This window comes from Raphanus sativus, chromosome 7 (genome assembly GCF_000801105.2).
Source record: "Raphanus sativus cultivar WK10039 chromosome 7, ASM80110v3, whole genome shotgun sequence".
Lineage (NCBI taxonomy): Eukaryota > Viridiplantae > Streptophyta > Magnoliopsida > Brassicales > Brassicaceae > Raphanus > Raphanus sativus.
This window is the reverse complement of record NC_079517.1, coordinates 16261171-16275071: the sequence shown is the minus strand read 5'-3', so window position 1 is coordinate 16275071 and position 13901 is coordinate 16261171. Positions and strand designations below refer to the sequence as shown.

Here is a 13901-nt window from a genome sequence, read left to right as displayed (position 1 = left end):
ATTAATTATATGTTCTTCAATAAAAACTAAAAAGTTATAAATTCATGCAAATCACTCTTGACCAAATATTTGTTCTATTTGTTTTTATTTTGAAGAGAAAAAAACAAATTATTGACCACTTTATATGTTTAGCAATAATTTATATAATTATAAATCTTTAAAATTATATAATAGCCCAAGTAAGAAATTCGTGTAAACATTGTTTAACTTATTTACAAACATAAAATGGTTGTATGACGCATTTTAAATTTCGTCATAATGTATACACTATTACAAACACGCATAATTGAAACTTGATCATGTTACGGTTTATATAATAAAACGAATAATAGTTAATCTTTTTTTGTCAATGGTCACTTTGGACCGAAATCCTCAAACTGAGGTAAGGAGAGATCGAACCCCTAATGTCAAGACCCGAAGTCAAAGTTCAGTTGCCACTTGGCTACGAGCAACCCGACAAATAATAGTTAATCTTTATACTGAAAAAACAACAAAAAAACTCCGCTCTTTCAAGGACGGGTCACAATCTAGTCTCATCTTAAACTATAATAAAAAATTATAGTGGCAAAAACAAAATTCTCGGAATAACAAAATGTTTTCCCCTTTTTACCAGTAGTAAACCTAAAATATTAAAAAAATTGATTATTGAAGCAATTCAAAGAATTTTAGAAATATTTTAAAGTTGAAATTTTTACTGTTTTGGATGAATAAAAATAAATATCTTTAGGATGTTTTAAACATATAACTAAAATAGATGAAATTAATAATCTATAGTGTTTCACAAGGTGAATTACAGAATTGTAAAGTGAATTCTATTGATTTTGACGATTAATAATAGTAAAAAGGTTAAAGTAAATCTAAGGATAACTAATTTTTTTAATTTATGATTAAAATAATATTATTTTTAGATAACAACATAATATATATATATATATATAAATTATCTTTGTGATCTAAGATACTTTTTTATTTGTTAGCCAAATTTTATTGTATTAATTTTTAATATTCATAAATTTACTTCTATAAAAATAAATTCCCCACGATAAATTATAGTATATTTACTTTAGATTTGTCTCTATTTTAGGTTTAAACTGAATCAATTATAATTATACCACTAATACAATTTACAATTACTCATCCATATAGAAATTTTAATTGTAATATAAGATTGTCTATCTACTCTTCAGTCGGAAGTAATACCGAATTTTGAAACGAAAGTTTTGCTTATTAGATTGTTCAGATAAATATAGTGATCATCTTTAAATATAATTTTATCATTAATTATTAATATATATCTAAATTAACACAAGAAATTTAATTGTTATATATGTTTTCACCTCTTCAACTAATTAATGAGTTGTTACACGGAAAAGTTACTAACAAATAGTATATATTAACTACATATCAAATTTTTAATTTAAATTAAATTATATATATCATTCAAATTAATGACTTAACTAAAATATTTAAAAGTATGAAAAATAATCAAAATTATTAATTACAATTATTGAAAACATAAATAAGCAAAACTATATAAAATTATGAAGAACATAGAAAATAAAAAAAAATATCTAAAATCATGAAGAATATAAAAAATCAGCAAAATCATTTTTCAAACAGTAATAAAGATATTTTTCATAATATTACTATCTTCGAATGAGGGACAAACACATGGTTAGACTTAAACAAAACATTTTTTTAAGAATGATTTAAAAAAAAAAGATAAATTTTTGATAAACAAATAAGGCATACCCGATGAAGGGAGTGTATTGATCATTTGATAGCTGGACTACCTTGTTTGTTATTAATTCTTAATGTATTTTGCATATATGTTAGGATATAGAAAAAAATTTAACTATTTAAGAATTTTGAAACTTTTGTAGCTGTACTTTTTCTTTTCTTTAGTAGTTAGATTCGTTTTTGTATTGCCATGCTCTTACATCATCTGTAATCATATCATTACCCCAGAAAATATAGAAAACCTGGAAATAACTATGTATTGTAGGAAACTTATCAGAATATTCTTTTCTGTAAATGAAAATGAGTATATACATATTTAAACTACTAGATTTAGCATCCAATAGACTTGCAAACTTTATTTAAATTCTATGTATTGATGATAAAGATACAATATTCAGAGTATTATTGGATAATACTACTGTACATAAAATAGTACCATATCTTTATATGTTTTATAAAGGAAGATTAATTTCTTTTAAAGTATATAGAACTAAATTTTAAATTTACTCCAAGATAATAACAAAAGGAAATGAAAGTTTAATAAGTTGCATAAATAAATAAAATTGGAATGAAATAAAAGGGATGTAGCCAAATTTTTGTTTCCATTTTTATTTCATTCTATAATTTCAATATAATTCTAAGAAGATATAATTTGTATGCATTACAAAATACTACCAATCCCCAAAGAAATATATGTCAGCTGCTGATATTAACAACTACTATATTGTTTTCTGTAATATTTTTGATAACTAAGTTATAACTAAAAAATAGTAAGCATAATTTGTAATTAAAAAAAAAAATAAACTCAAATTGAGAAACTAAATATTAAATTAAACATTAATATAGTCTAAGATTAATTTACAAAAAATTAAAATATGTTAATGATATGTTATAAATTTTATAAAAATGTTATTTCAAAGTTTTTTTTCGTTTCACAAACATATTATTGTGCGGTGATTATTATAGAAATAGCCAACCGCTATTAATAATCTAAAATTTAAAAGTAAAATTTTTAGTTTCATGTTATTCACAAGATAATATCAGTAAGTAAATTAAAAGTTATGGTTAAATTTTTTGATAGTTTCATTTTTGTGAATGAAAAGCTTACCTAAATATAATATACATATTTTTTTTTACAACTCACATTTGTAGACATTTTAGTTAGTTTATTTATCAGTCACGTAATTATATTAATAATTGCTGTAAAATCCCCTCTAAATACAAATAAAAGTAAAATAAACTCTTTACAGATAAAAGTGAATTTGCAGCTTCATTTCCACAAACGAAAAAAAAAAACTTAAAAACTGTTAAAATTTACCACAGCTCATATATTGGGGTCCTCATGAGTTAAAAAATTAGACATTCTTGCTCAGTCATTATATATATACCCCCTTCTCTCAGAACCAATTACCAAACACAAATACCATTTCAAAATAAAAAGTTTTTGCAAGAGAAGCAAAAGCTTACAAGTAAGAATTTAAGGAGTCATGGAACCAATACCTAACAATCCTGAGTATGTACGATACAACATATCTGGCAATATCTTCGAAGTCCCCGCAAAGTATAAGCCACCGATCATGATTCTTGGCAGAGGTGGTTGTGGCCTCGTTTGGTAATTACCTTCTCTTTTTTTTTTTGAGAATCGTTTGGAAGTTACCTTTGGACATTTGTTATAAAAGAATATTTGTCTGTAAATTTTCTGGTAGTGAATATTCAATCCTGAAAAAAGCCATCCCTTAACAACTACTTTGTGTAAGGATTGGTAAATTTTCTTCCTTTAGCTAAGTCTTTCTTAAAAGTTGTAAAATCTGAATTTTTTTTTTTTTGATATACCATTAGTGAATTTTTGTTTTTTTGTTGATCCGAATATCATTGACACATTATATTTAATATTTTAACAGTTCGGCCGTGAATTCAGAGACCAATGAGACAGTAGCAATAAAGAAAATCATTCATGCATGTGAAAACCCAATCCAGGCAAAGAGAACTCTCCGTGAAATCAAGCTTCTTCGTCACTTAGAACATGAAAACGTCCGTTTGATTTCATCGCTCTTCTCTTACTTTTTACATATATAAGTTCAAAAGAAAATCATTCAAAGATAATATTTAAGTAGTACCATTTACCACAGATTGTTGAAATCAAAGACATAATAGTGCCTCCTCAGAGAGATGCTTTTGAAGATGTTTACATTGCTTATGAAATGATAGACAGTGACCTTCACAAAGTCATAACATCGAATGAGAAACTAACCAAGAATCATTACCAGGTTTGACTTTGAATTCCTTTTATTGTAAGCTTTAATCATTTGTTAGAGAGTTTGAACATGCTCGTTTTCCCCTTTTTGCAGTATTTCTTGTATCAAATCCTGCGCGGATTAAAATATATTCATTCGGCCAATGTGTTACATAGAGATTTAAAACCGAGCAATCTCCTTGTGAGTGTGGCTTGTGATTTAAAGATCTGTGACTTCGGGCTTGCACGTGTGGCTTCAGAGACTCATGCAATGACTGAGTATGTTACCACAAGATGGTACCGTGCACCAGAGCTTCTGTTGAACTCTTCTGCTTATACCACAGCTATAGATATGTGGTCTGTGGGATGTATATTCGTGGAACTGATCACTGGTCGAACGCTCTTCCCCGGAAGAGATCGTGTTCATCAGTTTCATTTGATTCTTGAGGTAACAAACTCTTTTTGTGTCCGAAGAAAGACAATCATGAGATTTTGGATTTAGTAAAGAGTTTAATAATAAATAACTTTTAAGAAATTGGGAGTCTATATATTTCTGTAAATTACTTCTTAAATTTTTGAAGATTATAAAGCCAATGTTTCACTTTGTTTTGCAGTTGATAGGCTCTCCAACCGAATATGACACTGGATCGTTGAATAATAGTGCTAAGCAATACTTAAGGCAGCTTCCTTGGTTTGATCGCCAATCATTCTATCTTAAATTCCCAAATGTGCCTCACTCAGCTATTGACTTGATTGAGAAGATGCTAAAGTTTGACCCTAGACAGAGAATCTCAGGTTAGTAAATTTCTTTCTCTCTTTAGTCTCTATGTAGTCTTATTTGGACTCTCATCGCCTTTATTTTTCTACCCTCTTTGCAGTTGATGATGCACTTGCTCATCCATTTCTCGAGAAGTTGCACGACATTACCGATGAACCAATTTGCAAGACTCCCTTCGAAGTTGGTTTAGAGGAACAGCCACTCACAGTGGAGCAGATTAAGGAGTTAATCTACCAAGAAGCTCTAGCTTTCAAAGCTGACCATCAACAAGCTGAAGAGAAACAGTAGCTTTACCTTGGAAGCAACTCATGAGACATTCATCATTCATCATTCATCATTTGTCCTTTTTCGATTTTTTGGAAAATATCTTTTGTATTCCTTTCAGTTTTCTGGATAATGCTTCTTAGATATATTGAACAATAAAACTTAATAAACTATTCTATGAATTACTTAATTTTGGGATGCACATAGATTATTTACTATTACATTTTATTTCTGTGATTTTTTATGAATTGATGGACAGTGACCTTCAAAACGACATAGCATCCAATCAAGAACTGACCAAGGATCATTATCAGGTTTGAGTTTATATTCTTTAAGAAAAAAATACTTTGATCATTTGTGTAGAGAGCTTGAACGTGTTGAGTGTTTTGGCAGTATCTCTTGTGTCAAATCTTGCGTGTACTAAAGTACATTCATTCATCCAATCTTCTCGTGAGTAAGAAGTGTGACCTAAAGATCTGTTGTTTCGCACTTGCTCGTGCGCCTTTAGAAACTCATGCAGTGACTGAGTACGTTGCTGCCACAAGATGGTACCATGCACCTGAGCTTCTGTTGAACTCTTCTACTTATACATCAGCTATAGATATGTGGTCTGTGGGCTGTATTCAGGGGCGAAGCCAGGGAAAAAAATCAGTGGGTGCATCATGCTCATAAAATATATTATGTATGTAAATAAATGTTACAGTGGGTGCATCGAACTCTTTACCATACGATTTACTGGGTGCATCCACTACCAACTGAGCTAATTTAGTCATATTTGTTCTATGTAACATGACAATTCTTAAAACATTATGGGTGCACTTGCACCCAGGAGTGCCAACGTATCTTCGCCCCTGGCTGTATTTTCTTGGAACTGATGACTGGCACACTGCTCTTCCCTGGAAAAGATCATGTTCATCATCAGCTTCGTTTGATTATGGAGGTAAAGTAAAAATTTAAACAACTTACCACTTTTTAGTGAGATCTCTGAACTTATAAGCACATTGTTTTTTCAGTTGATAGGCTCTTCAACAGAAGAAGACATTGGATCGTTGAATAGAAGTGCTAAACCATACTTAAGGCAGCTTCCTTGTCTTGATCGCCAATCTTTCTTAGTTAAGTTCCCAAATGTGCCTCTTTTTTGCTATTGACTTGATGGAGAAGATGTTAAAGTTTGACCCTAGACAGACTGTCTCTCTTTAAGCCTTATTTGCAGTTTTATTTGGACTCTCATGTCCTTTTATTTTTTCTACTCTCTTTGCAGTTGAGGATGCGCTTGCTCATCCATATCTTACAACCTTGCACGACATTACCGATGAACCAGTGTGCATGAAGAAGCCCTTTGAGGTCGATTTAGAGGAGCATGTACTCACAGCTGAGCAGATTTAGGAGTTAATCTACCAGGAAGCCCTAGCTTTCAACACCTAACGGGCAACATTTGAAGAGGAACAGTGACTTTGCCTTGGAAGCAACTCATCATGAAACAGTCATCATCTTGTCTTCTCAACTTTATCTTTTGTCTTTTTTTCAGTTAATTTCTTTTTTCATTTCTGATGCAGCGTGGATCATATTTCCTTTTCGGTTTTAGCTTTACTTTTACTTAATTATTCTTGTTCTAGATAATTGTTAAGTTTCCTATTTACTTTTGAGATTAACATTAAGACTTATGGATATATAGTGCTATCTAGGCTTTGTAAATAGACATATTATTATTGATTTTATAAAAGTACGCTTTGCTTTCATCTCTTGTTTACGGTTAGATTATTGGTGATTTTAACGGATTCATCAAACTCGTAGGTTTTTTTTGGGCATTCTTACACTAAACAACTGCACTTATATCTATTGGTTACTCTATCGATTTCTTTCGGTTTGGCTTTTAGACAGAATCTCTCAGAAGATTTGTTTTCATGTACTAAGATTTTCTGCTAGATTCACCCAATAAAATTCTTTTTGATATTATTGTTAAAAGCAAATAAACTAAAAATAGAAAAAAGCTGATTGATTATTGCAACTCTCAATCCAACAAATAATAATACATATGAGATAATATTTTCAAAAAATAATAATTAATATTAACACCGCAACAAGGAAGAAAACAATTATATCTTCTAATTTGGAGAAATGGAGATAGTAATTCTGATTGAGATAATCTTACTCACTGAAATTGTTCTTTTGTATGCTTGTTTATTTTACTCAAACACGATACAGAGAACCTGCTATTTTGATTGTCATGTAGAAAAAAAGCTACAATGTTATTCATTTTAAAATATTCCATAATCACCTGAGAAACTGATATTGCATGATACTGAAAATGTTATAAGAAATCAAATGAGCTTGACCATATATATAACGAAATGCAAAAAAATATGATGTTAGAGTAGCGTTACTTCAAATCCTCAACATAGATATATGGAAGAGGTAATTAAGATAAACTAGATTCTACCCCGCGCTGGGCAGCGCGGATATTGTTCCGTCTATTCTTAATAAATTATTAGTGGTACATAATATATTTGTATTATTTTTTATAATTATTAATGGTTAAATAATATATTTTAATAATATATTGAATTATGATGTTATTACATAATATTGTTTGCATGGTACTTTTTCTTGTGTGCACAAATTTTCAATGTTGTACATAGTATTTTTTCGTATAGTGTTTGATGTTTCATTTATAATTTAATATTTGATATAAAAATATGACTGTTGATTTATTTTCTTATAAATATATATTATTAAATGTTACCTCCTAATCTATTAATCATTCAATCTCTTAAAAGTAAAAAGTCAGTTAATTGAAAGCTAAGTTTTTAAATATAAAAACAAAAAAAGATAACTAAAAATTCTTTTAAAATTTAAATATCCAAATCCGACCCGAAATAACTGAATCCAAATTAAAAATACATGAACCCGGCCCGAAGTACATAAATACCCGAACAGATTATGTACCTCTATACCGAAATACCCGAAAATCCGAAATATCCGATCCGAACCCGAACGGATATTCGAACACCCACTCCTAATAGATGGTATGTTGAGTAATAGAGAAGTTGAAAATAAGGATGAAAATCTTGTTTGGAAACAAAATATGAACTTTCAAATATAAGAGAATCTCGTAATAAATAAATATTATTAAGTTGTTATCGATATACTTGGTGTGCAATTCAAGTTAATATAGATTTGATCAAATCTTTTATGAATAATTTTTTTTCTAATTATCTTGTAGATAAAGATTATATTAACGAAATAAATAGCTACAAATATTATATAAATAAATAATACATGTATTTGTAAATTCTATTCGTGAAATCATGTTTTAAAAATCGATATTACAATTTTGCACTTTAATTTTTTTATGAATGAAGTTTATATATTGACATATTGTGTACACTATGGCAGATATCTCTAAGTCCAACACATAAACAATCAACTTAGAGGCAAGTAATATTTTACAAAAAATGAGTTGGTAAAAGAGATCATATCTAATCTATTATAGAAGCAAAGAATAACCAAACATATACATGTTCAGTGTCCGATAATATGATGTTAATAAGAAAGAAGTATAAATCAACTTAGAACAACGTTTAATCTAATATTTAAAGAGGTCGAAGGGAGAGATATTGAATTGGTAATATAATTGTACATGTATACGATCGGTCTACTTTTAATTTTAATAGAACAGCACTGAAATAATTCGTTTGGTTCTTCTTTATTAATGTAGATTGTTGGTTTAATTTAAGTTATGTGGTTTAGATTTTATTTTTAGCCGTAGATATGATTAATTTTAAGTAAGTAGATTTGGTCCATAAATTATGTAACACACTAACAAACTTGAAACAGTCCAAAAGTTAAATGATAACTTTGATGGTAGATAAATTTAGGACTCTATTTTAATAGAGTAGATGAGGATTAAAGCTTCTAAATTAACAAAAATTTCACCCCCCAAATCTGTAATTTAGTTAGAATAAAAGGACCCAAAGCTAAATTATCATTACTTTCATCTAAAATAATAGTGTAGGATTTATACCACATAGTTTTGAAAATAATAATAAAACCCTTAGGTTAAAGGTTCAGTTTTTCTTTACTGTTTCATCTAAAATAATAGTGTAGGATTTATACCACATAGTTCTGAAAATAATAATAAAACCCTTAGGTGAAAGGTTCAGTAAATTTTAGGGTTTTAATCGTGTATCCGAGTCCAAGTCCTCTGAGTTTGTGTGTGCAGTTGCGTAAAGGATCATACCTCAGAAGAAGAAAGGAAGGAAATAAGATGAGTGGAAGTGGAGATAAAACTACAAAGACACCTGCTGATTTCCTCAAATCCATCCGTGGGAGACCCGTTGTTGTCAAACTCAACTCTGGTGTTGATTATCGAGGTCATGATACTCTCTTTTTCTCTCTGTACATATCTTTCTTCTTTTGTATGTAGGACTTGGTTCTTTTTGGCCATGTTAGTTGGAACCAAAGAGTTGCTTATTTCTGTTTGAGCTTTATTTTGGTTTATAAATTAGTTGAACTGTTGGATCACAGTAACCAATTTGGCTGCTTCTATCTTTTCTCCTTGCCAATTTCTCATATGATTGACTTTGGAGAATTTTGAGCTTGTGTTTTCAGATCGAGGTTCAAGGCCTTGTAAAAGAGAGAGAGAGAGAGAAAGAGAGAGATCTTTGTTGTCCTAGACTAGTAGACACGAGAGACTACTCCTTTCATTCTTCTTGACTCGTTTCTCTTGTTGCACCGATCAGAGTTTTGTCCAGGTTCTGGTCAAAGCTTAATATTGTTGAGATTGAACCTTGATTAAATCCTCCAAGAGAAGAAGAAGTGGAAGCAAGGAAGCTTGCCACACAAGAGAAGAAGAATGAAGAAGTGACCAAGAATCACGTAGAAGAAGAAGAAGCTTGGAGCGCAAGAAACGGTGGAAGAAGAAGAAGAAGAAGCGTGAAGACAAAGAAAGGAAGAAGTCAAGGAAGAAGACTTGGTTGTGTAACTAGAAGTTACACAACAAGAATAAAAGTAACTAGTTAGATGTAAGCTAACTAAGTTAAGTTGGTAATAGGTGTTGGGAGTTTTAGTGGTTTAAGCAAGTTTGCTTGTAAGCAACATGTCTAGAAGTAAGGTGCAAGTGGGAGTTGTTGAGTCTAGAGTTGCAAGTAGTCATGTGTATAGTAGTTAGAGTACAACTACTATAAGTGTGTGTTGTGTGTTGTTGTAAGAAAATATCTAAGTCTAATAAAAAAGATTTGGAAAAGAAAATGTAGACATCAAAGTGTTCTCTCTTCTCTCTCTACAACCATAAACAAAACTTGACTGAGAGAGTCTAGAGAGTGAGTGTAAGCTTGTGTTATGATAAAACACAAGACAGAAACAGAGAACAAAACAGAGAGGCCAAGTCAAGAAGATCAAAATGTCAACAAATATTGACTTCTTTTGCACAGGCATTCTTGCTTGTCTTGATGGGTATATGAACATAGCAATGGAGCAGACTGAGGAGTATGTCAACGGTCAGCTCAAGAACAAATATGGTGATGCCTTTATCCGTGGCAACAATGGTAATAAAATATCTCTTACATTCTTCTCTCAACCTTCTTCTTTATTTTATATCGTTCGGTTTTATGTATAAAAAGTTTCTTTGGGTGCAGTTCTTTACATCAGTACAGTGAAGGGACCTTTAGCGGACGGAGCTTAGACACTGCTTGACGCATCATCATCATCATCAATGGCCCTCTTATAGATGTTACTATTCTTTGGCCTCTTTCTAAAACAACTCTTGCACTTGAGTAGATTGACATGTATCACAAATGTTTGTTTGTTTTTTCTTACATGATTTTTGTGATAAGCATGGTATTAGCAGACGTCATTTATTTGCCAAGTTGATGATAATCCATGATTATAAATTAGCAAACCAATATCATTACAAAATAAACTAGTAGCAAACTTTCAATTAGCTAAGGTGAAACCCAGAATCATTACAAAATAAACTATTCTCCCGCACTACTACCCTCCAGTCATCTTTGTAAGAAAATTAGTGAGCAATTGTTTTAGCAGTATGAGTCTTATCCAGAATTTAAAATTTGCTTCTAGTTTTGATATGAACAATTGCTGTGTATGTTGTTACTCATAGAATATACTTACAAAATAACCCAGAGCTTATGATATAAAACATGAAAGGTGTATTCAAAACAAAACAGTGATATCTTCTGTTTTTACAAAGGATGAATCTGCTCGAGTCTGCAAATGAAATCTCACTCTCATTTTGATTTTTCTTTCGTCTGTGGGGGTTTTCACTTTCAATGTTGATTGATTCAATTTTTTCCTTCATTTCCTGCAGAAAAAAACATGATAAAATAAATATTTGTTATGGCTTAATAAGTCTATTCAATCTGATTAAAGAAGATGAAAAAATGCATTACCAAGGAAACTTAAACGTGTCTTTCCACCAACCCTGCTTAGAACAGTTTGCAACTATTATCTCCAGTCGAAAAATAATCTCAAAGAATGTTGGCCTCACACTTATATCTGGATGCCAACATTCCTCAATCAACCTACAGATTATCACAAAGATTCTTTAAGTTCTTAATGTCTACAAACATCATAAAATGCAGTAACAGATGATAATGCCTTACTCTTTCAGTTCTGGAGGGTAGCTCTTCGATTTCGTTTTGATTGTTGGTCTCCTTCCTTCCATACATATCGACTCCGCAATCTCTTCAGGCGATTTAGGATGAAAAATAGATACTCCCTCAGTCATCTTCACATAAAAGCCAAAAAAAATGCAAGAGTTTGAGGCTCAGATATTTAAACTATCAACAAGGTGAAAGATGTATGTTACTACCTCATACAAAATGACACCAAATGAATGCACATCGACCCTTTTATCAAAGATATTGTCTTTGTAAATTTCGGGTGCAACATAGTAATCTGCAGTTCGAAAGGTAATGTGAGCACAAGGAACTGCCAAGAACAATGCATTGTCTTATTAAGAACATGATTTTTCTTTACTTGATTTATCGATATGAGCTTCGTGCTTCGCCACTTTGAAATCGTCTTCTGAAATTTTGGACAACTTTATCAAACCAAATCCACAGATCTTCAGTTGTCCTCCTCTATCCAGCAAAATATTTCTGACACCTTACAAAGAACTTTCAAAATATTATCCAAACTGTGTGTTTTGTCGAAGTTATCTAATTTCTCTCGGCTTTGTCTTACTTTGGCCTTAAATCGCAGTGGATGACCGGGTCAGGTTTACATTCATGAAGATAGTTCATGCCTCTGGCAATATCAAGAGCAAATCTCAGAGCCTTTGAAGGAGAAAGACGACCTTTCTTTTGAAGATAACCACCTAGATCACCCTGAAAATTATTACGAGATCACTACAGTTTGTGATTTGATTTGCATGCAGGAAATGAAGTTAAAAAAAAAAAAACTATGCTTACTTACTCTTGGATTATGCTCAACTACAATCATCATCGGTAGATTTTGAGTGACAGCTCCAACAAATTGAACTATATTTGGATGCCGAGCTTTTGCTAGCAAAGTTAATTCATGGTTGAATGCATTTCTGCTCGTACCAGAAAAAGAAAACACAGAGTGTTAGATTATCAAACAACTTAGACACATATTCATAGAGAAATTAAAGAATGCATACACTCGTTCAGGATCTGAATAACTATCTTTATCAAATATTTTTACTGAGACTCGAGTCTCATTCCATTTAGCAACTTGATATGTTCCCTAAGTAAACAAAAGAAAAAAAATTATCAGAAACAGAGACTAAGAAGATCTCGTGAGATTAAGAGGAAGGAAACAACCTTTGAGATGCCATCAACTTTTCTGACTTGAAGCTCGAGTGGATTAAGTTCATACTCAGGGACTTCTTTTGGATTTCCCACCGTCATTGGAGTCTTTCTTGTTTTCTAAAGTTTCCAAAACAAACAAATGTTGAAGTTTAAGTAAAACACACACAAAGAGACATATAGACCAAATCATCTTATGAACATAAAAAAAAAAGAGAAATATATTTGTAAGAAACCATACCGGGGCTTTAGCTCCTCGAGCTTTCAAGAGATTATACACTTCGCTATTTCCATAATATTTGGCATCAACAGCCGCCTGAACAAAATTCAAAATCAGATTTTTCTAAAATTAGTATTTGAGTCGGACTCGGTTAATAATATTTCGGATCCGGTTCAAGTAACCGGAAATCAATTCCGAACTCAATTTAGCTAAACCAGATTGGGAAATTTGCTAATGAAAAGGAGGAAGAAAAAGAACAGACCGTACTGCCCCAACGGTCACGAGCATCGATGTTAGCTCTCCTGCTAAGAAGAACCTTAACGACGTCGTAATGACCCTCACACGAAGCGATATGAAGAGCCGTACGTCCATCAAGATCAATACTATTCACATCGATTCCTTCGTCAAGCAGCTCCTCAACGCCGTCGACGTCCCCTTTGCTCGCCATGAAGAGAAGCTGCATCGTGGAATCGAGATTCTCCGGGACGGACATCTTCGGCTCGCATCCCAGCGACTCGGGGCTCCGTCTGATCGGATCGAGCGAAGACTGGCGGCCGAAGCTGAACCTCATGTTGTTGCGCCGCGGATCGAGGGAGGATTGGCGCGTGAATTGCCGGCTTAGCGTTCTTCGCATCGACCCTGTGGAGAATTGTCGAGAGATTCCACGCTTCAGTTGCGCAGCTACGTTCTTCTCCATGGTTGTGGATCTTCTTCTTCTCTCTCTCTCAGAGATCAATCAAATTCAAATCCACATTGCATGTTTTAGGAGAATTCGTCAACTGGTGTTGGAGAAGACGAAGAGACGAAAGACGAAACGATCGTGAAGTTTTTTTTGTTTTTTCTATTTTTTTCTTAAATCTTTTTTTTTCAATAGAT

At 31.8% G+C, this 13901-nt stretch overlaps 3 protein-coding genes and 1 pseudogene across 4 annotated transcripts; 3 read left to right on the top strand and 1 right to left on the bottom strand.

Moving 5' to 3' along the window:
* The first annotated feature begins 3227 nt into the window (after positions 1-3227).
* On the top strand, positions 3228-5055 carry LOC108815538 (mitogen-activated protein kinase homolog MMK1-like). Its single transcript, XM_018588109.2, has 6 exons — positions 3228-3352; positions 3642-3771; positions 3870-4007; positions 4089-4421; positions 4588-4768; positions 4852-5055. The coding sequence occupies exons 1-6, from the start codon at positions 3228-3230 to the stop codon at positions 5037-5039; spliced, it is 1095 nt and encodes a 364-aa protein (XP_018443611.1). The 3' UTR covers positions 5040-5055.
* Positions 5056-5212: 157 nt separating this feature from the next.
* LOC108815537 (mitogen-activated protein kinase homolog MMK1-like) lies at positions 5213-6440 on the top strand (annotated as a pseudogene).
* A 2688-nt stretch (positions 6441-9128) lies between these two features.
* Positions 9129-10874, top strand: LOC108816648 (sm-like protein LSM36B). Its single transcript, XM_018589212.2, has 3 exons — positions 9129-9388; positions 10448-10561; positions 10652-10874. Exons 1-3 carry the CDS (start codon positions 9283-9285, stop codon positions 10696-10698), a joined length of 267 nt encoding a protein of 88 aa, XP_018444714.1. The 5' UTR covers positions 9129-9282; the 3' UTR covers positions 10699-10874.
* A 199-nt stretch (positions 10875-11073) lies between these two features.
* On the bottom strand, positions 11074-13867 carry LOC108815011 (integrin-linked protein kinase 1). Of its 2 annotated transcripts, XM_056990352.1 has the most exons (11): positions 13288-13867; positions 13047-13121; positions 12821-12925; positions 12658-12743; positions 12450-12570; positions 12219-12361; positions 12012-12133; positions 11845-11930; positions 11636-11760; positions 11423-11554; positions 11074-11334 (listed from the first exon to the last, which is right to left on the bottom strand). In XM_056990352.1, exons 1-11 carry the CDS (start codon positions 13720-13722, stop codon positions 11328-11330), a joined length of 1437 nt encoding a protein of 478 aa, XP_056846332.1. In that variant the 5' UTR covers positions 13723-13867; the 3' UTR covers positions 11074-11327. The 2 variants fall into 2 exon arrangements, with proteins under 2 accessions (XP_056846332.1, XP_018443172.1); XM_018587670.2 differs by lacking the exon at positions 11074-11334 and having other exon boundaries at positions 11419-11554.
* Positions 13868-13901: the final 34 nt, after the last annotated feature.